At 34.2% G+C, this 27,411-nt stretch overlaps 1 protein-coding gene across 3 annotated transcripts; it reads left to right on the top strand.

The window, feature by feature from the left end:
* Positions 1 to 215: 215 nt before the first annotated feature.
* MS3_00008886 (uncharacterized protein) lies at positions 216 to 21,674 on the top strand. 3 transcript variants are annotated; one of them, XM_051217234.1, is made up of 11 exons: positions 216 to 373; positions 1,172 to 1,188; positions 2,341 to 2,414; positions 8,760 to 8,884; positions 10,340 to 10,434; positions 12,173 to 12,371; positions 14,224 to 14,422; positions 15,622 to 15,706; positions 16,090 to 16,165; positions 18,205 to 18,317; positions 20,465 to 20,836. In XM_051217234.1, exons 3-11 carry the CDS (start codon positions 2,392 to 2,394, stop codon positions 20,654 to 20,656), a joined length of 1,107 nt encoding a protein of 368 aa, XP_051065887.1. In that variant the 5' UTR covers positions 216 to 373; positions 1,172 to 1,188; positions 2,341 to 2,391; the 3' UTR covers positions 20,657 to 20,836. The 3 variants fall into 3 exon arrangements, with proteins under 3 accessions (XP_051065887.1, XP_051065885.1, XP_051065886.1); XM_051217232.1 differs by lacking the exon at positions 2,341 to 2,414 and having other exon boundaries at positions 20,465 to 21,674; XM_051217233.1 differs by lacking the exons at positions 1,172 to 1,188; positions 2,341 to 2,414 and having other exon boundaries at positions 14,224 to 15,706.
* Positions 21,675 to 27,411: the final 5,737 nt, after the last annotated feature.

Here is a 27,411-nt window from a genome sequence, read left to right as displayed (position 1 = left end):
ATCTGTACACAATTACATTTAGACAAATAAACAATACAAACTTCGGTATGATCTCGATCAGATGATATTTTTGTTTACATTTAAAACAATCAATCCATATATACGAACATAACAGGATTGTGTATATTTCATGCACTAAAATTTCAACTTCAAAACATCATTATGTTTGTTTATTTACATTCATGGAATGAAATTCGTCAACTTAACTATTTACACCGCGCTATTTGTGATTGGTCAGTTCATGATATACATTTAAATAGTATTAAACTATGATGTAATCATATACGTAACTGAACTCCTAGTGAAAATGTTATTAGATTTATTAAATGGTTTACATTTTATTCTAACAGAAATTATATTATTGTTACTTACGGTAAGTTGAACTGTTATCAATATTTTTGTAAATATGCCGCGCGAGAACGATAGGTTTTGGGTTCGAATCTTGCGAAATGAGATCGTGGATGCGCATTGCTGAAGTGTCCTACAGTAGGACAAAACAGTCGTCCAGTGCTTTTAGATCTCTCATGGTGGTCTAGCTTCAATTGACTCATGATCTCAACTATTGAAATTACTATAATATACATGAAAACCCATCTGATACAAATACACTATACGTTTAATAACGCTAAACGTTATATATTGTGATTATAAATATGATCATTGCTTTAAAATATAAAACTTATATGAAATCGTGTGTATTAGATAATGATCCACTTAAAAAACACTTTTGTCAATGTATCATGTTGTAGTGAACGCGAACACAAATGTGGACAATCGAATGCTTTTGAACACAAAATTACAGAATATCATAGTAAAATCAGACGCGAAAGTGACTTTGATAGTGTCCACCTAATTACTAGGATCAAATGAGGGTTATAAACCAGTGTGAGAAATTAAAATTATGATTTACAGTTGGTGGTTAAGGTTAGGAATTAGATTTAGGGTTATCTTATATCCTATTGGTTCGTCCATAAATTATAGTCTCGCCGAAATATCAATACTACTTGCTTTAGTAGAACCTTAATTTATTTTCATTTCATACACGTTTATTAATAGCTAACCAATGTTAACATGAGTTATGGAAACAGAATAATGTTATGCAATGAATCCGAATATTTTCAATTTTTTGACTGACTGACTGATAAACATTTCATCTTCATTTCAATTTCAGTCTCATGATGAAGAAAAGTAAGTTCATATGCATGAAAACAGTTTCTGTAATGTCCAATTGGACTTATAATCGTTGAAATTATTATTTAGCATTCATTAATTCCTACTTACTTACATATGCCTGATACCCCTAGTGGAGGAGCATAGACCACTCACCAACATTTTACATCCAACTTTGTCTTGAACAATCCTTTCCAGTTGTTATTCATCATTTTGATGTTTGCTCCCAATTCTCAACGCAGTGTGTTCTTTCACCTTCTTTTCCATTTATATTTAATAATAATTCAGTGTAATACTAATTCTAAATTCGAAAATGTATCTTTATTTTCAAAAATTGATTCCCACCGTTGAGTGAATATTCAATCAAGGTAGTCGTTTATACCATAGAAAATATTTTGAATATCTACTTGAATATTTAAATACTAGAAATACTTGAGTTAAAATGGCTATGAGTAAATTCATCAGAATTCATGTTGACAAATCCATGATTAATATTTTATCACAAACGAAATAAGGAATACATTATCGATTTGATTAGATAATATTATATGTCAGAACAGTGAAATTGAAACTAATCCGCGTCTGGTAGAGACAGGTATCTACTTCAGTACAATAGAAGGTGGTCGCGCAATTTAGTGGATTGTTTGGGGTTGGACATTAACACTGTTGGATGCCAGCAAGTTCAGTGGTATAGAGTTCAAGCGTTCGCGAGGGAGACTAGAGGCCCTGAGTTCAAATCCGGCAAAGGGGATAGTGGATACGCACTGCTGAGGAGTCACACAAATGGACGAAACGGTCATCCAGTGCCTCCAGGTTTTCAATGATGGTCTAACATCAATCGTCTCGTTATCTCAATCAAAAACTTAATAACCTCCACAACCCATAGTGAAAATTGGTAACAGAGTTCATTTCTTCACAATATAAATTATGATTGAATGGAATGCAATTATCCAATGAAAATTATATATTGACATCATAAAAAGTAGATTGTTTGATCCTTAGTAGTCCGGGACCTGACTCCAGTTTGATCGTTTCTGATTACTATTAAGACATACGTATCGTCAATCCTCATATATAGTCATCGACATAAATCGCGTTAGTGAATATCGGAATTAAATAAGTCAAATACGAGAATGGATTTTTCAATGCGTATATTTTGTACACTCATAGATCTGGGCTGGAAATCAGAGGCATGAAGCGAATCGAGGAGAGCGAAGGTAAATGACGCGCAGTAGAAATGGAGGGTAAGCCAACTCCATTTAACCAAACATTAATCAACGGTAAACATATATTGCACGGCCATTTTTCTATTTTTTTTTTGAGTGAAATTTTTTTTCATCCCCATCTTCCAATAATTTTCATTCTGTTTCGTCCAATCAAATAACTAGTTTTGAGTTCGTTATAATTGGTCGTTTATTTCTTAAAATCGATATAAAATACCAGGACGACGACAGAGCACATTTTCCTACAATTGTGGGTGGTAGTAACATGCGGAGCGCGAGCTCCGTCGTTCCTCATGTTGTCACAGAAACCGATAACCTGTTCGTTCTTGAGCACATTGTATGTCGTAACGTCTCAATCACTTGACGAGCTCCATAAGAACTTATGAAACAGCTGCGTACTGCCATTATGTGGTGAGGGATTCTCATTTACATAGAGATCGGAAGCCGTATATTAGATTGGTTTGTTGGAGAAATGGTCGTAGAACATCTAGCGGTTCTTCACAGCCGAGTAGACGAACGAGGTAATTTGATTTGTGTTATTATAATTTTTCATTAAGGACTACCGTGAACACTCAATGTCCTTCCTTCATATTTTGTAAGTTACCGACTATCAAAATAACGCCAATATGGATACAACGTTAAGCAATGAAGAGGAAGAAATTGTTTCGATTAGCTCAGAGGAGTTCACTGAACGAGACGACGACAATGACGAAGACGCGTATGACAACAGACTTTATGATATTTGCAATCTTGCGCAACCGCCACATGAAACTGCTGATGGAAGTACCTGGATTTTTTGTCCATGCGAAGCCATGCTTCATTTATTTTGTGCCTACGACCCATCAACACACGTCCATGGAATCCACTGTCCCATGTACGGAGCTATAATGGAATAATAGCAACGCCTTTGTTCATGAAACTCGGAACTGTTAAGAGAACGAGTAAAGGCCCTTTTCAGGGCCACCCACAATTTGATTTAAATTCTTTTGTTTCAATTCCTTATTTCCATAGCAAAGGTCAAGTGATCAAACCATCAAAATCCATTTAAGATTAATAGTCATTATGTGATTAGCACCTACGTATTCGTAAACGCTTTTTAAGCATTGTCAAATATACGGTTTAAGTAAACGATTTCGTATAGGAAATGTCATCTAATGAACACTAATCTGTCTAACAATAGTACATGCAAAACTTATTCAGAACGTTTCAGTGTTTTGTCATAAAGTTAGTTACTATAGGCGAATGTAGTACTACCAGTTTACTAGTACAACGACATCATTTCTATAGGAAAGGTCAACTGAACCAACATCGATGAATTCTAACTAAGCCTTAGTGATTAAGCAATATAATCAATTGAGATTTATAGAAATTTCGTGGATTAGATCATTAAAAGAGAATTTTGGAAAAAACTTATAACTGGTTTTAATAGTTGATGATAGTAATAACTGACGTTGAAAGGTGGTCAAATGTTTAATACACAATTAGTAAAGAAATTATTCATCGAAGTATTTCCATTAGTTTTTTCTTAACACATCGTATGTTATTTTAATAAACGTTATATGCGTAGCAACATATCCATAAATCATCATGATAAAATAATGAATACGGCATGCATAAATCACGCTAACCGTTAACGATCGGTAAATGAAGTAAAATAGTAATAACTTCTCTCAGAAAATAGCAAATAATATTTATGATTGGGCACTTTTCCAAACAGTAATTCTTAGTCGAAAAGAATGGTGTCATAAATAAATGCAAGATTGTCAATTGTGTTATTTTGCTAATCCATTAAAAGCGTTACTTGTTTTTAACTGTACATTCTTTGCAGTTGAGCTGTTTAAAATTATGACAAAAAGTACTTGTCTATGTAAGTAGTCATGTGAATAGTTAGCTGTGCTCGTCAATTAGGCTTGATATTTTTTGCACGTAATGTCAACAGCATATTTGCAGTTTAAAAAAATCTCCATAGAATATTCTATGTTGTTGAATAACAAGTTTTGACAGGTATTTGAAATATTGGTTACATTAAGTGTAAAAGTACAAGCCTACGTCTGACAAAATAAATATCTATCTCAATTATACAGCTTAATACGAACAAAGTCAATTTTATCAAGTGACATTTGGGTATACGTACGTTTAATGTTAATGTAATAAATAAAAGCCTACCATTTATGTACCAAACGTCAAAATGATCCATTTCACTATATTGAAACATGGTGCTCCAGCTTCAATTCACTCATGATCTCAACTATTCAAATAAAAAATGTGACTACCTTTCACGTGATGGTAATACATTTATACGTTTTATAAAATGTCTATATCATTTAATGTGGCAATTATCTGTAACAATGTTACATGCAAAATGTAATAAGAGATTTTTTTAAACTACAAATATGCTGTTGACATTACGTGCAAAAAATATCAAGCCTAATTGACGAGCACAGCTAACTATTCACATGACTACTTACATAGACAAGTACTTTTTGTCATAATTTTAAACAGCTCAACTGCAAAGAATGTACAGTTAAAAACAAGTAACGCTTTTAATGGATTAGCAAAATAACACAATTGACAATCTTGCATTTATTTATGACACCATTCTTTTCGACTAAGAATTACTGTTTGGAAAAGTGCCCAATCATAAATATTATTTGCTATTTTCTGAGAGAAGTTATTACTATTTTACTTCATTTACCGATCGTTAACGGTTAGCGTGATTTATGCATGCCGTATTCATTATTTTATCATGATGATTTATGGATATGTTGCTACGCATATAACGTTTATTAAAATAACATACGATGTGTTAAGTAAAAAACTAATGGAAATACTTCGATGAATAATTTCTTTACTAATTGTGTATTAAACATTTGACCACCTTTCAACGTCAGTTATTACTATCATCAACTATTAAAACCAGTTATAAGTTTTTTCCAAAATTCTCTTTTAATGATCTAATCCACGAAATTTCTATAAATCTCAATTGATTATATTGCTTAATCACTAAGGCTTAGTTAGAATTCATCGATGTTGGTTCAGTTGACCTTTCCTATAGAAATGATGTCGTTGTACTAGTAAACTGGTAGTACTACATTCGCCTATAGTAACTAACTTTATGACAAAACACTGAAACGTTCTGAATAAGTTTTGCATGTACTATTGTTAGACAGATTAGTGTTCATTAGATGACATTTCCTATACGAAATCGTTTACTTAAACCGTATATTTGACAATGCTTAAAAAGCGTTTACGAATACGTAGGTGCTAATCACATAATGACTATTAATCTTAAATGGATTTTGATGGTTTGATCACTTGACCTTTGCTATGGAAATAAGGAATTGAAACAAAAGAATTTAAATCAAATTGTGGGTGGCCCTGAAAAGGGCCTTTACTCGTTCTCTTAACAGTTCCGAGTTTCATGAACAAAGGCGTTGCTATTATTCCATTATAGCTCCGTACATGGGACAGTGGATTCCATGGACGTGTGTTGATGGGTCGTAGGCACAAAATAAATGAAGCATGGCTTCGCATGGACAAAAAATCCAGGTACTTCCATCAGCAGTTTCATGTGGCGGTTGCGCAAGATTGCAAATATCATAAAGTCTGTTGTCATACGCGTCTTCGTCATTGTCGTCGTCTCGTTCAGTGAACTCCTCTGAGCTAATCGAAACAATTTCTTCCTCTTCATTGCTTAACGTTGTATCCATATTGGCGTTATTTTGATAGTCGGTAACTTACAAAATATGAAGGAAGGACATTGAGTGTTCACGGTAGTCCTTAATGAAAAATTATAATAACACAAATCAAATTACCTCGTTCGTCTACTCGGCTGTGAAGAACCGCTAGGTGTTCTACGACCATTTCTCCAACAAACCAATCTAATATACGGCTTCCGATCTCTATGTAAATGAGAATCCCTCACCACATAATGGCAGTACGCAGCTGTTTCATAAGTTCTTATGGAGCTCGTCAAGTGATTGAGACGTTACGACATACAATGTGCTCAAGAACGAACAGGTTATCGGTTTCTGTGACAACATGAGGAGCGACGGAGCTCGCGCTCCGCATGTTACTACCACCCACAATTGTAGGAAAATGTGCTCTGTCGTCGTCCTGGTATTTTATATCGATTTTAAGAAATAAACGACCAATTATAACGAACTCAAAACTAGTTATTTGATTGGACGAAACAGAATGAAAATTATTGGAAGATGGGGATGAAAAAAAATTTCACTCGAAAAAAAATGTTTACGGAATAGATTGTCTTGTCCGGAAGCTAGAATAAATTATATGGGCTCAACTTAACAACCGACACTACGGCTGAAAATCATCGATAGTTTGTTCCGATTTGTAGAACCTAACAAATTAACTACAATTTCGTTTACTTTACATATATGAATATGTTGTTTCGACTAATGTACTAAATCAGATTGTGTAGTGTCCTTTTAAAATGTTATTAGCCTTCTAATTATAACCTAAACTTCGATAACTTCTCTCATAATGTGACTGGCTAGTGTTTCTATAGCCAGGCAATGAGTAATATATTTATCTTCACACTATAAATACCAAATTAGAGATAAAAACAATTACGAAAGCTTTTAAACATGTATCTTCACTTATGATGTCATCGTTGATCGAGTACTTGAAGAATTGGAGATTTTTTGAAATGAATATTTATGACTTTATATTTTTAGCTGACAAACAGTTGTTATTTAACGTCGTTAGGTCTTTGTTCTGTCAGATACTTGAACAATATCAAACGATTTTAATGCAATCTGATTTGTAATGAGAGACCTGTAAATCTGTTCAAAATACAAAATGGTGATGAATAATCTTCAATTAATTGATCACTGGGTGGTGATCAGGTCCTTGTTAGTGCAAATTGAATCCTATAGACCAAGTTACAATGTGGCCATTAGTCTTGATGACTCAGCATTGCATGCATTATGTCGTTATAAGATGGTTGTCGGAGGTAGTCAACTGGAAACCCTGAATCCAGGTTTCGTGTTATTTTGCACTCGTCAGTAAGATGTACCTGTTGTCTTGAGGGAACCGATACTCTCTGACGGGTTCGTTCCCGTGTCAACCAGCTTCACAGTCAAAGACGTTACCACTGATCAATATCATGTATGTCTTGTCCTTCTTAGTGCGGATCGAATCGTACCAATGGATAATGTTACCCTAAACCTTACACATATTGCTTGTTAAGTAATATAGAGGTCTATGATAAAATGCTTACTATGAACATATAAAGATGAGACAGTAAATCATTTCAAAGTCACTAAGTGCTAATCATAGTTTTTTGCAAAACAGGACCGATCATTTCCTTACAAATCTAATCAGAACCGGATCACTGTCAATTCATGGAAACGTTTTTTAAAAAACTGTTTATATATTATTTGAAATGTTTATTTTGAATCTACTTCAAGTTCTGTCACTGACAACTAGAAGATGACTGAACAATGAAATACACTTTTAACACTGAAACAAATGATCTTTCAACTGTAATATGAGAATCATAATATTCTGTTGAGGGTTTAATTTAAAACTGTTAAGTTATCACTAGGATCCAAAAAGTAAATCTTTCATAGAAGGCTCAACGATGTAGCCTAGACATGCTTATAATCTTAATTTTATACATTGATAAACCTAAATCCTGTCGATTGTGTGTCAATAAATGATATTACAAGAAATAGTTATAACTTTTAACTTTGGTTAACTAGCTTTCTTTCGTGTCCCCGCGTTTTAAAACTTTTATATATTTATCTATTTAAGCACATAAACATTAGTACAAGGAGGCAACAAATAGATGCGCGCCACACAAATCATTCGATTTTTGTAAGGGCTAGGATACTGACAGTGTGCCCAAACCAAAGCAGGTGGTTTTCTTAAGGGACCACAACTGGAGACTTTGACCTAAAAGTCTAATCCACAAATAAGTAGAACGACGTCAGAAGATGCAGTCCCTTGGTAGCTGGTGAACAACGATTGGTTCATACGCCATTTGTTCCTCCAGGATACTGGAGCTCGGGTGCACCACGAGTTTGGAATCAGGGTTTTCCAACTCTCTTAGTTGAATCTTCCATATGCACCAAACCGGTTTAAGCGCCTGCCGGACATCAACTTCTCGTCCTCTCAATTTCGTAAACAACACACATGATGCGAGAAGACAGGTAGTAGGACTTTCCTGTCAGTGGTTGTATGCAAGTAGTCATTTGAGTGAGAGTTGACTCTCCCCACTCTCGGCTGTACAGGAGCATTTGGGAACACTCAATCTGGAATATGTTATTATTAAAGGGATAGATTTTAAATTGGATTTTGTCTTTTGAATTTTAAAAACAGTACAGTTTTCTATCATTTTAGACCACCATACATCCGTTCACCTCTTCATCACGTTAATATAAATGGAATTCTTTATAAACCAAAGGTATTTAGTTATGGTACATCGGCTGATGAAGACGTCTACAGAATAGGAAATACTACCAAAGGTAAATGGATATTATCATTTATGCTAATCAAAAGTAAATGTTTTATGTTAAAATGTTACAATAAGTTAATATTGATAAAATCTAGGTTTGTTGGTGTAATACAGTATAGTTGAGATTGTTAATATTCAAATTACAAGTGAACAATCTTTTCATGATTCGACCTACGAGTCAGGTGATGTCATAAGACTACTAATAATATGCATAAATGTAAATAATATTTCCATATAAATTGCATTCTGTTTCCATTCTTTACTGTTTGATCCTCTTGTCTCTCTGCTGCCAGACCTTCTTTCGACAACTAACATCATATACTACTTATGTCAATATAAGTAGCACATACTACAATACCTATCCTTAAACCTACTGGGATGTGATTTTGAGCACAACAGTACGAGTTCCTAGAACAGTTGTCTATGTAACTTGATCTAGAGCGGTAGATGAACTGATAAATACAGAAAAAGATGGACAACCTAAGTAATTTATCTTCTACTCTAGTAGCTACTGTCGGATGCATTGAATAGATGGATTAAAGCTATACCGCACTAAAATTTCTGTGAAATTCATTGTACGACTTAAGCATTATCATCTCATTGAATGCGTCACCTCTAAATGGTAGGCTCATAAACCTGAGGCATATTTCCTACAAATAATGCTTAATTTTGTTCTATTTTCTCGACTAAGTATTAATTTATCAATCTTTCGATGTACTGGTTTTCTGTTAAGCAATACGTACTGCATTTGTTTTTCCAGCGACTGTATTTATGTTGTCTAAATAGCAGTCTTTAATATTGTATAGGGACATCACCGTTTGTCAACTAATGTTTACATTTCCGATGATGTTGACGAACTGGCATATATCTAGGGCGGTGTGAACATAAACCGAGTTTTTAAATGAGACCAATTCTGGCTATAAATAATGGTTGGAGATCATTTTAAAATCACTTCGCAAATATCCGATGAAGTTTGGCAACACTGATGTGAGATAGCTACCAACCACATTTAGCATAAGATAGTTGCGCAGTATAATGAATTAATTGAAGTTATACGTGTTCAAGACTGGATATCAGCCAAGTGATCATAAGACCAGGTGTTGGAAGGTAAGACTACAAATCAAGAGTTATGCTCACCGTGTCAAGATCGTGGATTTGAACTACAGAGGGTATAAATTCATGGACGAAACAGATGTTCATTATTTTCTGAATTCAAATGGATGTAATTTAAGTTGTGAAAGTTCTGTAACCTCGACAAAAACCTATACTTATATTAAGCCTTGGTTTCATAAACTGTGGCTTCTACAATGTTCTCCTTGAACTTGAATTCATCATTCGGAACAATAGTTTATATTTATAACCTTAGGACATAATGAACACTCGCTTATAAGAAAGACTTTCGTTCATATATCTGTGTCTACAATTTGATGAATGTAATAAAGCATTATTCTTTGATACTCCACAGATCAGCAAACAGAGATGATTATGGAAATTCTATCGTCAAGACCAAATGCAGAACGACAAAATATTGTGCATCGGTACAACAGGATTTTTAAAAAAGTTTGTGTCTGTTGTCTTTTTTAAATACTGTGTAGTAATGTTTTGTACTCAGATCGTTGTTAAATGTATTTCAGAAGAAGCTGTAAAACGTTAAGCGCTAACTCTTTATTATCGTAGAATGTTAAGCTGATTCTTGATTCTATAATTTTAATGTCAAGCATTTTAAAGCCAAGCAAATACTTTAATTAAGGTTTAACGTAAATAGACTGTACACGTCGTTAGTAGGTATTCATCTATTATCTAACCTATATCCTTGCATAAGTTATTCATTCTTTAAAATGGAATTCCTACCTCTCTTTGGGTAGTTAAATCAAGTATGCTGATTATAGATTGTTCACTTGCTGATCGATAACATTTGAAAACAATTACAAGAAATATGGATAGTGGCTAGCACCGGAATCCAGGAGTCGCGTTTCGTCCTATCTGGGACTCGTCGGCTGGATGAGCCTGCATATCATAGATGATGTTCACTCTGAGACTCGAACCCAGTTCTGTTCGCGTTTCCTGGATTCCGCTGCTAGCCGCTATCCAACCTTGCTTATAATGATTGTGAATTAAGGAAATATCGAGGCAATACGCACAGTATGCACATACGCCAATAAGAGACTGATCAATTACAGTCCCAAACATCAATGAGAAGATTCAAGTAAACAATATCAAGTGAATTATGGGAAATAATCTGAAGTTCCAAGTAGGTGCTATTTATGTCTAGATAATTGGTCCGTTAGTGATAAACCTATCTTTACTAATACCGAATTAATATATATATATTTTGCTCATATTGGTGTAAGTGTCAGACCATAAAATCAATGGTAAGATTTAAACAACTAACGTAAATTGACCACAGCTTGTTCCATATTCTGTTACTCGAGTAAGCAGTTTATCTGTTGCTTTACTTGTATTCTCATTCACTAAATTCAAACAAAATTCCCCTGAGGCGAATACTCTAAGTAGACTTGTAACTTGACAACACGTTTAAAGAATTGTTTTCAACATTTCTCATACATGGACATTAATAAAACCCTTTTCAGAAGAGGTATATATTTACTCATCATACAATTTTTGATTGGTACTTTGTCACGAATTACTTTTGAATCTATGTATATATATGTGTATATATAACGATAGATAATTTATTAAGTTCCTATGACGAAAATCAATGATACCTATCAACGGACCTCAACAATTCCTCAAGAATGACTTCAGAAGCTTGAAAAACTAAAAAACTGTTTCGTCAAATGAATGCTAATTTGAAATGTCCAAGTAGATTGTAGATAACGACGGATAAATGCTTCATTACTTACATCGAAATTAAGTAAACGTAACTGCTTAAGACATCTTTGTAAAAAGCTTGCATAATCTCAAATGATGCAAATGGTCTTGTTAAAAACGGTTATTTTCTTCACTTCAACTTACTGAATTCATAATTGATAAACTAATTTCTAACTAATTAAGATGCAAAGATTGTGATTCCTAGCTGAAATTCATATTGCTTTCTACATGTACGAATATCAAATGAAAGCTATAATAGAACACAGTAACTCTTTCTCATTTCTTTATGTGATTATCTGTAATCAACTACGACAAAAAAGACAGAGGTTTATCCATACCTACTAATTTTTTGGAATCACGGAGTGAAACGCCTGTTGAATGATCTGTCTAACAGGAAGTTTCTGAGCAGTCATTGGTCACCCTAGTTTAAAATATCACTAAAGCTCTTGTTTTCTTTACTATTTAGTCTCTACTAGACGAAAGAGAAAACTTTAAATCGGGATTAATGAAACAGTTATTTGAAGATCTACTAACAGACACATCTATATTATTAGCTGATGAGCTGTACACTGCAATAAATGCTTCCAATTTACAAAAAACGACAAGTATACTGATTGATTTCTGGGGTGATGAATTTGATCAAGTGGAAACTGCTTATAAAATAAGTTAGTAAATTTTAGAGGTTTATTTTCTTATTATTTGATTTCTTACCATTACATGTTATATAAAAGTGGAATAGAGAGCACTGTTCTGGATTAAGTCGGCTAGTTAAGTGAAACGTTTTATCACTTACATTGGCAACCTATTGAACTCAGTATCCAATCGAAATATAGGTAAGTGTTCCAACTGATAGTTAATGTGTTCAATTGTGAACTATAGCAAAAATGTTCAGGTGCATCTAGATGATTACTTACTTACTTACGCCTGTTACTCCTCGTGGAGGAGCTTAGGTCACACATCAGCACTCTCCACCCAACCCCGTCCTGTGCAATCCTCTCCAGCTTTTTCCACTTGTTATTCTTTTCATATGTGCTTCTATTCCCCGTCGTAATGTGTTTTTTGGTTTTCAACGTTTCCGCTTCTCTTCAAGATTTAAAGTTAGAGCTTGCCTCGTGGTGCGGTTTGGTGATTTCTCTAATGTGTGTCCATCGTCTTTTCCTAATTTCCTCTTCATCTGGAAGCTGCTGTATTTTCTCCCACAGTAGACTGTTGCTGATGGTCTCCGGCCAATGGATGTTGAGTATCTTGCGTAGACAGTTAATTATAAACACTTGTACCTTCTTGATGATGGCTGGAGTAGTTCGTCAAGTTTCTGCTTCATACGAAAGAGCTGTCTTGATGTTCATATTGAAGATTCTGACTTTGGTATTTGTTGACGGTTCTTTTGAGTTCCATATGTTCTCCAATTATATGAATGTGGCACTTGCTTTACTAATCCTCGACTTTACGTCTAGATGATTAGGGCGAATTAAAATGAATTATGTATCTTATGTCTCATCACTAACCGTAGCCAAAATAAATAACAAACCTTATGACAGAAAAGAATTGCTGATGTTAAACAACAACTAATAGAAATGAACCGAAAATTCTGATTGAATGATAGCACTAGCTTATGAATACCTGTTAGGCGTACATGAATTCTTTTAATCTAACTACTTTTCTCATGAAATTTATCCTCAAATGTTATTAATGTATTGTAGTGCGTTTGTTTTGAAAGTTCATTCTCTGTACTGTTTAAACGTTGAACCTCTATTTAGCCTCAAAACAGCTGATATCATTTATTATAATCTGAACACTTTGTAATTTAATTATTAAAAATTGTAAACAAACTCTCTTATTAATTTCAGATTGGTTGTGTTGACATTTGTATTCGGAAATTTTATTTATCTAATTTAAACATATAAACAGTGGTTCAAGAAGGCACCAAATAGATATACACGCATAAATCATTCGATATGTTTGAGTGCTGGGATACTACCCGGGTGCTCGAACCGAAGTAGGTGGTTTACTTAGGAGGCTACACTCAGAGCCTTTGACCTAAAGGTCTGATCCATAAGGCAGCAGTTACAACACCATGGTAGCTAGTGACCAACGATTGGTTCATACGCCATTTATTCCTTCAGGATACTGGAGACCATGTACACTACTGGTTTGGAATCAGGGTTTTCTAACTCTCTTAGTTGAATCTTCCATATGCACCAAACCGGTTTAAGCGCCTGCCAGACATCGGCTTTTCGCCCTCTCAATTTCGTAAACAACACTCCGGTAGCGAGAAGGCAGTGAGTAGGACTTTCCTGTCAGTGGTTGTATGCAAGTGGCCATGTTAGAGCCGCATCGTAAGGGAGAGTTAAGTCTCCTCACTCTCGACCATATCAAGGCATTTGAAGGCTTTATTCGAAAAACAAAATAGGATACAATGAAAAATATTAAAAAAGTAATCTACCCTCAAATACTATGTTTATATTCATTATTCAATAAATAAAGTGAGTTCTACAAATCCTACCTATTACATTACAGATTCTACAGAATCAATCTGGAAGACTATAGAGAAAAAATTTGGAAATTCTGTAAAATCTATTTTACATTGCATAGTTGAAACAAGAAAATATGAAACTAAACAAGAATATCCAATAAAAGGTCGAGGTGGTAAGCCGATAGTTAACAACACAGTAGTGATTGAGGTATTTTATGACTTGATGAACGTGTTGGATTCGAAGTACGTCCATATTTGGGAGAAAATTGAAAAATAGTTTTATGATTTTATACATCATTTAAGCGTTTTTGGTTTTTAGTATTATTTGCATTGTAATATATTCCAATTAAGATGCTTAAATATTCATAACCTTCATCGAGTCTGCTTGGCATGTTGTTGTTTCATAAATGATGACTGGGATTCGGAAGAAAATGTGCTTTCACCTGCTATAAAATATTCTAATCTTAATGTTATTGTTCGGCAAGACTATAATTTATGGACGAAGCAATTAGATATAAGATAACAAGTCTTGGATTTTAACGCTAAATTAATTTATCCATTTGGTCAAGTAGCGTTTTGGTATTATAGCTGTTGTTAGTTCGTGATGAAAACCCGAAATCTAATTCCTAACCTTAACCATCAATTGTAAATCATAATTCGAATTCCTCACACTGGTTTATAACGCTCATTTAGTCTTAGTTATTAGATAGACACTCTCAAGGTCACTTTGGTGTCGCCCGAAGGTCGTCTATAATATATAGTCGCACGGCAAACTCTACTTAAGCCGTCAGCTGACATATATGCTGTTCAAAAGTACCATTAATTCTTTCAGATAATGATCTTTTGAGAGATTTCGTATTGTCGTAAACAGTCACTTAAAAATGTCTATAACAACGAATATATTCTTTGTGTGTACTCTCAAAGTGATCGTTAGGATTCCATAGAACAATAGAGAAACTATGTTCGATTACTCAGTCCATTACACACAACAGTCTGTGTTTTAGTTGTAGAAACAAAGATTTTATGGTGGCTTTCTTTTACAAATGCACACTTTTATAAAACCTTACTTTATTATGTATTTCTAATCATTTACTGACAACTGATGAGTGAATATACATTAATTCCAAAATTTCTCTACTAGTAACAAGTTTTTTCCGGTTAAGTTATTGATGCTTAAGACGATAATCGTGATCATGAATGCTCACTGTTGAGGAGTCCCATAACAGAACGAGACGGCCAAACAGTGCTTCGAGATTTTTAATGGTGATCTAACATCAATAGGTTTATGATCTCAATCGAAGTCGAAATATGTTTGGGAATTTCTTATGTCAGCCTATTGTTTGTCAAAACATTGAATCCTCTGATAATATATAATTTCTATCAACCACTTGTAAATAATTCTGTGAAGAATGTTGCTTTGAATTTTTTCTTCTTGATTTCAGCAACGATGTGGGACAGCAACTTGGTGAACGTCTATGTAAACTTGATTCATTTCAATTTCAAAAACTAAACATGATTTATAGAAAAGTACGTCTGTTAACTGGTACTTTAAAGTTGATTCATAAATGTCATTTTCTTAACTTCGTGATTATTTGGATGCCGGCTCTGTGGTCTAAATGTTAAGCGCTTGAGAGCGAGACTGATAGGTCCTGGGTTCGAATCTCGCGAGGCAGGATCGTGGATGCGCACTGCTGTACCAGGACAAAACAGCCGTCCAGTACTTCGAAATTTCCCATGATGGTTTAGCTTTAACTGACTGATGATCTGAACTATTGAATTGACTACAATCTCCACAGAAACCCTTCCGATATTTCAAAATATAACCATCTTTAGAGACAGATTGTAAATCTTTGAATATTTTCTGATTTTTTAATTAATTTCTTTCTTTCTATCCATATATAATTTCAAAGAAACCCGTTAGACAATTTGGTGAAGTTCTTGAAAGCAGGACGTCGGGTCAACTCCACGATATTTTATTAGCAATGTGTAAGTATTATCAATCTAGTACGCCTTTTTTTATTGAATCAACCTCATTTTACCTGTATATACCAACGAATAAGTGTAATTTATGATTATCATTTAACTCATTTTGAATACTTAAAAACATACCTCCAAAATAACTATAGAATAACCCATGAACATCCACCTCATCCAAATAAGTTGTTAAACATGTTTAACAATTATGCTCCGCCTGGAGTTCCTCTGCAGCTATTACCAGCCCCAAGCCCGGATAAACGAGGAGGGTTGTGTACGGTGTTATTGACACCGTCTCGTAGAAAAACTAACTCTAAAAAACGTTAACCAGCAAAAATATATACTGTTATAAAGATCACGTAAGAATTATTCAGAATACTACGTAGATCATCTAAAATTAACGAAGGAAAAAAGATTTTTAAAAAATCGATTAACAAATTTTAAATTTGTGATCAGAATACGGAAGGAGAACGAGTATGAAATCGTGGAGATCTGTAGCACAGGTGAATGATTTTGATGGAGTTTTACTCTCTGAGCTGATAGACGTTTGTGCTGATGATGTCGCTCAGAAGAACGACGACCAAACCATCCAGCTCAGCGAACAAAACTCCATCAAAAAGAGAACGAGTATATTTCTTTTCAAGTAACAGTTTCAGAAATGATTTGTATATAAAAGATGTGTGATCGAGTGAAAATGAAAACACAATACTTTTTGTTAACAACGTCTATGAAATCTTCGTTCTCATAAGCTTCTGATTATGTTCCGCATAGACAAATACGAGAGACTATAGATTTAATCACAATTGATTGATCAATGTGATTTGTGTCAAGTCCTTCTTAGTGCAGATCGAATGCTATCGACCAAGTGGTAACGTCTCTGACTGTGAAGTTGGGTGACACGAGATCAAATCCGTCAGGTAACACTAATTCCCACAAGATTACAGGTACACCTTGCTGAAGAGTGCCAAGTTACATGAAACCTGGGTTCAGGGTTTCCTATTGGCTACCTCCAACCACCATCTAGAGTATAGAATTGTTGGTGAGATTTTCGAAAAAACAAACTATCGCTTTCCATAACTCTTCATAAAACTGGAATCACTAATAGTTTCTATCTTTCACCTGTTATCATTTCTCTCTCAGTATCAAATGTCTATCAACTGTCAGATCTTGTGTTAACTTCTGTATTAGCATATTTTTACAATTTTCCGAATTCTCATGGTTTCCTTTACTGATTCTCTATATGTAGATGTTCAGTTGTTTTTATAGGTTGGAAAACATCTTTTAAGTTAATTTAACTTTGTAAAATTATGATGGATTTATATTTTAAAACCAATAATTCCAACGAAGACAATTAAAAATTGTCTTCAAGAAGTATTTTATTCTGATTAAACATAAACGTTTAAGCCAGTTAAACATTTGTGAACCGGTTGATGCTAGATCACCATTCAAAATCTGGAAGCACTGGAAGGCCGTTCCGTTCTATTGTGAGGCTCCTCAGCAGTGCTCATCCATGATGCTGCTCGCTGGAATCAAACATAAGGCCTTTGGTCTCACGCATGGACAGCTATCCTCCAGACCACTGAGCCAGCATCTCAATCAAAACTATGATAGTCTCCATAACCCTATACTTACAAAACGTTTGGCTTATTTTCCGTATTTAGTAAACACTAACTGAGTGAACAAACTATATCACCATTTGTCATCAATAGTATAAATCAGGTTGGCATAGTAAATACGATTGTAAAAACCGTTTATCTATAGCAGTTCCTGAAAATCTTGGAATACTAAAAAAAGATATTGAACTATCATCATACAATTTTGCTTCTGAAATTTTATAAAGTACAGAATACCATGGTTACTAGGTTGATCCTCATGTCTCTCAGCTGTCAGACCTTTTGTTCACGACTAACATCACATACTACTTATGCCAATATAAGTAGCACACACCACAGTATCACACTAATCAAATTATATTAATCGTTGGTGTAATATTTTATTGAGTACCGTTATGTAGTTCAGTAAAACTTCTATCCATGTATATTTAATTTTAGATAATTATTCCATTAATAAACCAATGTATTTTGCTACGTTAATCCACGATGAGCTTCATAAAGAACTTATTGATAGCTTGAGTGTTCAACGTTTATTTATTTTTCGTTCTGAGGTAAGCTTATGCAGAATACATAAAATATTTTCAATGTTTACATTTATTCAATGTAATTAGATGGAAGAATAAAGCTTGCAGAACTGTTGTATATGTGCCAACAAGAGACTGATCAATAGCAGTCATAAACAAAAATAGGAAAATACAAGCAAACAACACCAAATGAATTTAAACTTCACCCCATTGCACAAGCAGGTAGCTAACAGGATTCAGTAGCTAAGTGGACAACGCGGAAACGATTGAAGCGAACAGTACTTGATTCGATTCCCAGAGAGGATCTAAACTCGGATGCAGATACATCCAGTGAATGAGTCCCAAATAGGACGAAACGCGTATCATGGATTCCACTGATAACCACTATCGATTTTTGCTTAAAAAATCATTTGCTTACGTATGTTATAACTCTAAGAATGAGATTTCATTTGTCTCAACTTTCACTGTTTCTCAGTCAGATATGTGTCATTCAAATTAATTTTGAATAATTTTTTCTGGTTAGCGTTTTTTTAGCGAGTTAGTTTTCTACGGGATGGGGACGCTAACCCCATGCCCAACCCTCCTCCTTTATCCGGGCTTGGGACCGGCATTAGCCCCCGGAGGGACTCCAGGCGGAGTTCATTCAAATTAAAGACTGTGTTTAATAAGCTGATAATCAGATTAGATTACGTTTTGTACCTGATAGTGGTTATTTTATTGAAAATTGTTATAAACTACCGATTATCTACTTTTCTAAAGAGCAAGAACGAAGATTAGTGCAGAATAGCATAAATTCATTTTATTTCATTAGGTTATCATAAGTTGTTTAAAACCTAAAAATATTTGAAAATCAACGTTATTACAGATATTGGCATAATGTGATGTGAGCTACTTGTATCCAGATAAGTAGTATATAACGATGGTCAGTCGTAGAATGTATTTCAGTAGAAGATCGGGAAGAAAAGAATGGAAACTGAAAACATTTGGTATGAAAATGCATGAACAAAGCAATCTAAGGTGATGGACTGATATTTACAAAGTAGTAGTTAAGATTTAGACAATTGATTGATATTTTGCAAATTAACTATTTACTGTATGGTTCTCAGATTTAGTGACATACTCTGGAATTTTGTGTCCAGATATATTTGATTCTTCCCACTCGTGTTTTTGTTTACTACAATTCTTGTACATTAGGGGGTGATTAAGAATGAATATATGTATCATGATGTAGCGAAGATCCCGATAGAGTTAATGAAGGAAAGTTCCAGAACATTGAAATAGTGATTCAACTTATGAAGTTAACAACCATTAGATGATTATGTAATGAAGGTACTAAAAGTAGATTAATGGTAATAAAGAAAGATATGAATTGAAATCAGTCAGTTATGAGTTGAAGAAAAATGACAATGATTTAATTCAAACTTCAGAAAGAGTTGAAATAATGAATGATGTAATAAATAAAAAGGAAGTTTAATGTTACCACAGCAAAGAAAGATTTATTACTGTCTCTTTTTGGTTACATCGATCTGGTCTTCGACGTTCGATTGCGATCGCTTCGTTCTCTCTCTCTTATTAAAATAATAAAGGGAACTGTTAGTAGTTTATGTCCGGCTTTTTATCACGTGATTTATCCACCAATCAAAATACGACTTATACAATCTTCGCACTGTGCCAAACCAATGACGTTCGACCGCTATTAGCAGTCTAGCGTCCTTATTGGTCCTATGTCCGTCTGGCCCGTCCACTTGAGTTTAGAACACAGTACCAGCTCCCAATATTCGAATCGAATCATTTATTTCAGACATACTGGGTTTATATATCAACCAAACAGATCGCAACGCACCATAAAATAGGAAATAACATTTGTACACAATAAAGCCAAAAAGTGACTGTGAACGTGGGAGACAGTAGTCAATAAACTGAACATAACTTAAGAACCGTAAATCGTACAATACTTAATTATAGGTCAAAATAAAGTTTATAATAAGAGGAATATAAATATACATAATCTAATTATTATGTCTCAGAAGTTACTCGTGATTTAATCTGCGCTCGGATATAACATAAACTATGTGTATGAAATATCTACATTTTGTCCTGTATTTTTTGTCGTAATTACATTTACATCACAAGTAATAAGTTTTATTTCTAACTCTTACTTTATCATATTACAGATCGATTTACATACAATAGATAAGTTATATAAAGTAATCTATGGAATAGATCTGTCAGAAGATGTCAAACAAAAGTATCATGGTGAATATGGTAATACCTTGTTAAAACTTTTGAAAAAAAGAGAAATCCCAGATATATTTCAACATTCAATATCAATATTACCACCATTAGTTCCTTTGATTAAAGTCTGAAATGATGTTCATTCTGTTTATGGATCTTGTTTCATTCACTTGTATGATAATGAATGGATATGTTCTTGGAGTTTTTTGATGTTGCTTGTAAAATGTCAATGGTAAAGTTGTGTAAACGAGTTATTCTGTTGATGTTAACTTTTGATAAAAAAAACTAAATATAAGTCAGTTTGAAGAAAAGTTGTTTAAACTGTAAAAAACCTCTGAACTAGATAATTTGGTCGTGGAGATTTCATCGTTCTTCTGAATGATATCATCAGTATAAACTTCAGATAGAAGTGAAGTGTTCAAATTCCTGCACATATGATTCACAGGTTGTCCTGTAGACCTCGTTGTTGATTGGTTCCTGGTGACCTTAAATCTATCAATGTTTACTTCTTTATTTTGGTTGTATCTACCAGTGGTTTGATTTTTGGTCTTATGTTTGTTCATAAATTAGTAAAAAACTATTTATTTAATACTAGGAATGATGATTTGTGGGTTCACTATCGAGTCAATTATTTCATTATTATAAGATGATGTCCTTCAATGTTTAGATCGTCCCTTACAATCTGCTGGTATATCGCTCACAGTATGTGAACATGCATATCAGGCTAAGAACAGTGCCTTACTTTGAACATACAGAATTTGAAAGATGTTAAGGAAGCAACCCTAGAACCTTGAATTCGTTGTAGCATTTTATAAACAAACTCTTGAAATTTCAATCTTCAGATTGCCCTGAAGGTGATGAAACTATTCAAGTGTTTTTGTGTTTCCTGGTTACATAACAGTCATATAATATATTTAAGTATCCATTGTAATAAGTGGTTGACAATGTCTTCGATGACAAAATTTATGATAAAAAAGAAGTCAAACAACAAAATATCATTCTTAGACGTACTAGACATCAGAACCCTCACAGGAAAACTGGTGACTTAAGTACATCAGAAGCCGATTCACACAGATTAAATTCTCAATTACAGTAGCAAGAACCGAAGAACACAAAAAAGCAACTGCGTACAAACCTTATACAAGCGGTAAAGAAAACACTGCAGCACACTTGCAGCACTGAAAAACAAGGATATTGTTCAGAAAAACACTAAAAACTCCAGGACCAAACTATCCAGCTCAGTGAACGAAACTCCACTGAGGAAATAAAGTTGTTTTAGTAACCTCTATGTGAACTTAAGGAGCAGCTAACTGCAGAAATATATTCACAGTATGTGTAAATAAAATATTTTACAGTCAGTAATAAAGATGAAAATTCAAAGTGAAGAATTTATGAATGAATCATTAAAAGTGACATTTTTAACTTCCCCTCACCGTCTACAAAAATGACCGCAGTAAGCACAACATAACATGCTGTATGAATAAAACTAAATGAAGTCCAGGATATATATGCTTTCATTGAAATCATAAACTGATCAATGTTAGACCACCAATGAAAACCAGGAAGTACTGGACGGCTTTCCTTTAAATTGAGCATATGATGAAATTAATTTGTTTTAATGGTTTCTGTTAAAGTGGTGTCTCATAAAACATTGTTTACTTTTGACAATGAACAAAAATCAATCATCTTACTATAAATGCCCTGATATGGCCGGGGGTTAAAAGAGTCCACTTTCCCTCTTGAAAAGCTCTCTCATGACTACGTGCCAGGGAAGCATGACTGACTGTTATCTCTCTAAAGGGGTGTTGTTTACGAAATTGAGAGGACGAGAAGCCAATGTCCGGCGCTTTACCCGGGTTAATAGATATAGAGGATCCACTTAAAGCGGTTGGAAAACCCTGATTTCCAACCAATTGTGTACATGAGCTCTAGTATCCTGAACGAACAAATGACGTATGAACCAATTATTGCTTACTGGATACCATGGGATTGCATCGCCTCACTTTGTTGCACTGCATTGTGGATCAGACCTTTAGTTCAAAGGCTCGGGGTGTGGCCCTATAAAAAAACCACCCACTTCGGTTCGGGCATCAAGGTAGTATCTTAGCCCACACACAAATCAAGTGACTGGTGTGTCTCATATGTATTCCATGCCTCGTTGTACTAGTATTTTTGTGTTCAAATAAATATTAAGTAACCTACAATGAACTAACATTTAGTGCGAGCATATATAATCCCTAAAGTATGGAAAATAAGCATTCCCTAACAGCAAAAATATTGTTCCTTTGGATATACAGAACCTCTGAGGACATTTACAGAAAAACTAACTTTTAAGAATAATGGTTTTAGTAATCGAAGTTATTGTTGAACTCTTAATAATCAAAAGACGAAAATACCAACAGAAAAAATATTTGTAAAACAATAAGAAAAATTAGTTTTCTGTCTCCAACCATGTGGCCAACATCTTTGTCCTAGTCATACTTAGTGTTTTGAATCATATCATCTGTTGGCAATAAAGTATGAGTATGAGAATTCCTTCAACAGATAATGGCGAGTTATTGTCTTCGAAAACATCTGCTATGTGTTCTGCCGAACCAGATTTCCCTAATGTCTATGCTGAGGTTTCTGACGTGAACGATAATACTAACTCTGTGGCACTACCATACGAGTCATCACTTGGTGTCAAAGCAACAACAACTCAGTTCTCTGCAAATACGAAACTTATATCTTCTGTAGTGGCGTCTGCTAAGAGTTCTATCGACATCAAGTGTGAAACAGAGAGTCAGAAAGATGATTGTTTTATTCAGTCTGCTGATGACGATAAGAAGTTTAAGACAGCTACATCTGTGTTCCCTTTAGTTGGGTTAGAGAAGGAGATATAACATCTATTACCAGACTTTAAGGATAATAGAGTAGCTAAAAAAATGATTCATCGGAACATAGAATGGCACCACAATACTCCCTACGCAAGTCATCATGGATGAATATGGGAAAGATTAATAAGAAACACACGTATAATTTTGAGCTCCGTATCTAGTGAGCAAACTATGTCCTACGAGACACTCACCACCTATTTGACTGAAGTAGAAAGAATACTTAATGATAGACCTTTAGTTCCAGTTTACGGCAACCCAGAACAACTCGAAACACTGTCACCCGATAATTTACTTTTGTTAAGAAAACCTCACATTTATCAGATTGAAATAAACCTACGCGAGCGTTATTCCCGACAATGGCGACAAGCGCAACTGTTGGCGACTACAATTTGGCGTCGGTGGATAAAGGAGTATTTACCACTCTTACAGACGCGAACAAAATGAACACAAAGAAGACGAGATTTACAAGTTGGCGATCTAGTCTTGATTATTGGAGACAATTATGCACGAAATAATTAGCCTAAAGACCTAGTGGTAAGTATCGACGCAGGAGAAGATGGTCTAGGGAGACAAGCGAAGATCAGAACGTCGAAAGGTATAATTATTAGAGACATACGTAAAATTTGTTTATTAAATGGAGCAGACGACCGAACAGTAGAAGATAAAGAGACCTTTCAGAGTGACTGTGGCCAGAGTAAATCGTACCACTGTCACTTCAGAACGCTTTTACGTTAATATCTAATCAGCGAAAGTGAGGAAAGACATGCTGTCTTTGGGGGGCGGTGTTAAGTTTGTCTTTGGTTGTTCCTACTCGTTCCCTTTCCACTCTTTTGTATATTGTTTTATACTACTTATTTACATTCAGTAAGCAGTTGTATTTCTACCAATTTTCACACTTATCTTGTAACGTAAGTTGTACTGTAATATTCTGAAATGTTCACATATACTTATAATGTTTATTGTACTTACGATTGTATTTGTCATTTTAATTACTGTACCTTAATCACTGTAGTTGTTATCCACATTAGTGTGCATTTGTTTAAACGCAGCAGTTTCCATAATGCTTTGCTCTTGGTTTGGGTTTTGGTTGTTCGTAAATTGCACGCTTCGATAGATCTAACACTAGGTGACTTACTGATCACGAATAAAATGAAAAGAATTGCCTAAACGCTATTAATGCAACAATTCACGCTCAATTATAGGCAGTTAAACTTGATCTTTTCTATGCTGTATGTGATTTACACTTAGTACAACATTGGTATTTACGTAGTAATTACGTTCTCATTGAATACTTGTTGACATCTATGATGAAAAGTATTATTAAATGTGATATCCACTTACAAAACCCATGACGACATATCATAACGGTAACACTTTCTACACAGCAGGTCACTCACAGCGGTCCTTGCAGGGAAGACAAGATGAATGAATGAGTTGCATCTCAAACGTCTAACCTTTGAATCAGAATCTTTTTTAGTAACTGGCATGATTTCGGACTGATACGGCTTCTTATCTTCATTGATTCGACACTGCTGTTGAGCATGACTTTTCTAGCCACCTCTTTCCTTAGTTCATGAGGTCCAACTAGAAGCCAGTAGCCATCCAATACGACACCATGCATCTACGATTGATGCCGTACGTTTTAACTGTTTCTACATTAAATACATAACTCATGGTCTGAACACTCTTGTCAACTTTTGTATGAGAAACGATATGTTGTAAATAGTCGAAAGTGTTGAACTTTACACTTGAATAGCATTTAAGTATGAAAGATTTCATAATTATGAGACTTACTTTATTAAAACATCTTAGATAAAGACTTTTTCATATCAAGCTATCAAAATAAATCAACCATATAGTTTTTAAATAATTCATGGCTTTACTTCCAGGTCTCGTGTGATTAAAGGGAACCTTTAACACTAACGAACCCTAAATATGAATAGGATCAATACACTACCAGAATTCTCTAAGAACGGTATAAAGCTACTGATTATTTAAATCTAATTGTGGTCATTATCCAAGTATATGTACACCCTAACCACAGTGTTCTTGAGTGCTGTTAGTTCGGTGATAATCAGTTCGACTGGAAGTATGTTTATATATATATATCTGTTTGGTAAGGATACATTGTTATTAGTAGATGATAAGAAACGTTTGCAGTTTGAGTGTATTGAGCGTTTCAATAAAATGCTAAGTGATGATGCTTTCCAGGTACGTTGAAAAGTTCCACATCTTCCAGAGTTTAGCCATCAAGTGTGATTAGATTGGTGTTCTCCGTGTTGCGTTTGGGGGTCATGCTTTTTCCTTTGTGTATGTTAAGGTCTACTGATGCTGAGGCTGCTGCAACACTAGTTGCCTTCATCTGCATTATTATTAACATTAATGTTGTTGTTGTTGTTATTGGATGTTTTGAATATCAATAATTAGGACCAATGTAACATGGTTTATATGATTGACAGTAGTTGTGTTGATTTATTCGATGAACTGAAATGACACATATCATTTGGGAATATGTAGTTGGCATAAAGAAAGAAGCAAATATTTCCATGTCAAGTTGATCGGTAGATCTGAGCTAATGTTTACTGATAAATACACAGTGTGTCCATTGTCCATAGAAATGTCAGTGAGTAAGCAACGGTTGACAGACGTTACAGAAACGTGTTATGTGAGGTTTAGAAGTGAAATAAGTTTTGTGTAAGTGTGTGTACTTGAAGTCCGAGTCAGCATTCTCAGAACGTCAGTAATTTTAGAATACCTTCACTAGCAAAATTACTCATAACATCACCAACCAGAATGTATAAACTTCTATCTTCGAAGCATTTTTCTTCACTAAAATGTTTCGAAAACAGCTTGACATATCTGATGTTCCTAGAATCACTAATCCTTAGAGTATTAAGCATGATTAAATAAGAATGTTAATAGTAAGGGAATGGAAAAGTTGACACTGTAGCAGTAGTTTGCACTAATGTAAGTATATCATATATGTACATCGGTAACTCTTTCAAACAATTTTACTTTTTACATTCTTCGTCTTCATCTTACATCCTTAAACGATTGTACATTCAGTGTGATTTGTAAATGTGTTTTGTTCATACATTTACTGACTACTGTACTGTACTTCACTATGTCTGACATTGTGTAACTAAATGTAACTAAACTATTCATTTGTTGTTGACCAAGTGTTGTTCTTTCAACAAAACTACTGAACACTAAACGTAGATTTTTTCTAGTCAAAATGACAATCCTATGCATTTTAATTGATAAGGCGATTGGAACTTGTTTTCTTTCATGGATAATATGGAAACATATGAACAAAATGAAGAGAAACTTACACGAAAATGTAGTTGATTGTAGAACGTGTACGTGATCCGGTGCGATTATTTTGTGAATGACACCAGTTGACTGATTTCTTGAACCGGAACATTCAAATTAACGAATCAACTAGTCCTTCTTGAGAAACCGATCTTGAATAAGTAATAGTTTTTAGAAGAAAACTATTGATTATTCAATTGTACTTCATTTATATTTGTTTCTTTGAATTAAGTAGCTATCAAGACTCAGTAGCTAAGTGGAAAATACGATGGCATTTGAAGCGAACAGTACTGGGTTCGAGTCCTAGGGTGAACATCAACTCAGGTGCAAGCACATCCAACTGACGAGATTCAGATAGGACGAAACGCGTGTCCTGAATTCCACCGCTAGTCTTTATCCATCTTTGCATATAAGTAGAATATACTTTTTTTTGTTTACATTTGAGTCTGTACTCATTTCTGACGAATTATTTTAATAGTTAACTCTAAATAGGTAAACAATAGTCTATACTTTGTTTATCAACTTATAACTTACTTTATAAAATTACATCAAAAATGATCCCACTCAAGTAAATAAACAATACAGAATTAGTTTTTTTGGATTCTTTATGTTTACTTAATGAAGAAGTAACAGATCAGTAAACACTAACGTGTAAGTACAATTACCATTATTCTTATTATGTTAATGATAAATACAAC

Source organism: Schistosoma haematobium, chromosome 6 (assembly GCF_000699445.3).
Source record: "Schistosoma haematobium chromosome 6, whole genome shotgun sequence".
Taxonomy (NCBI): domain Eukaryota; kingdom Metazoa; phylum Platyhelminthes; class Trematoda; order Strigeidida; family Schistosomatidae; genus Schistosoma; species Schistosoma haematobium.
Note: the sequence above shows the minus strand (reverse complement) of the source record. Positions and strands in the feature narration are given on the sequence as shown.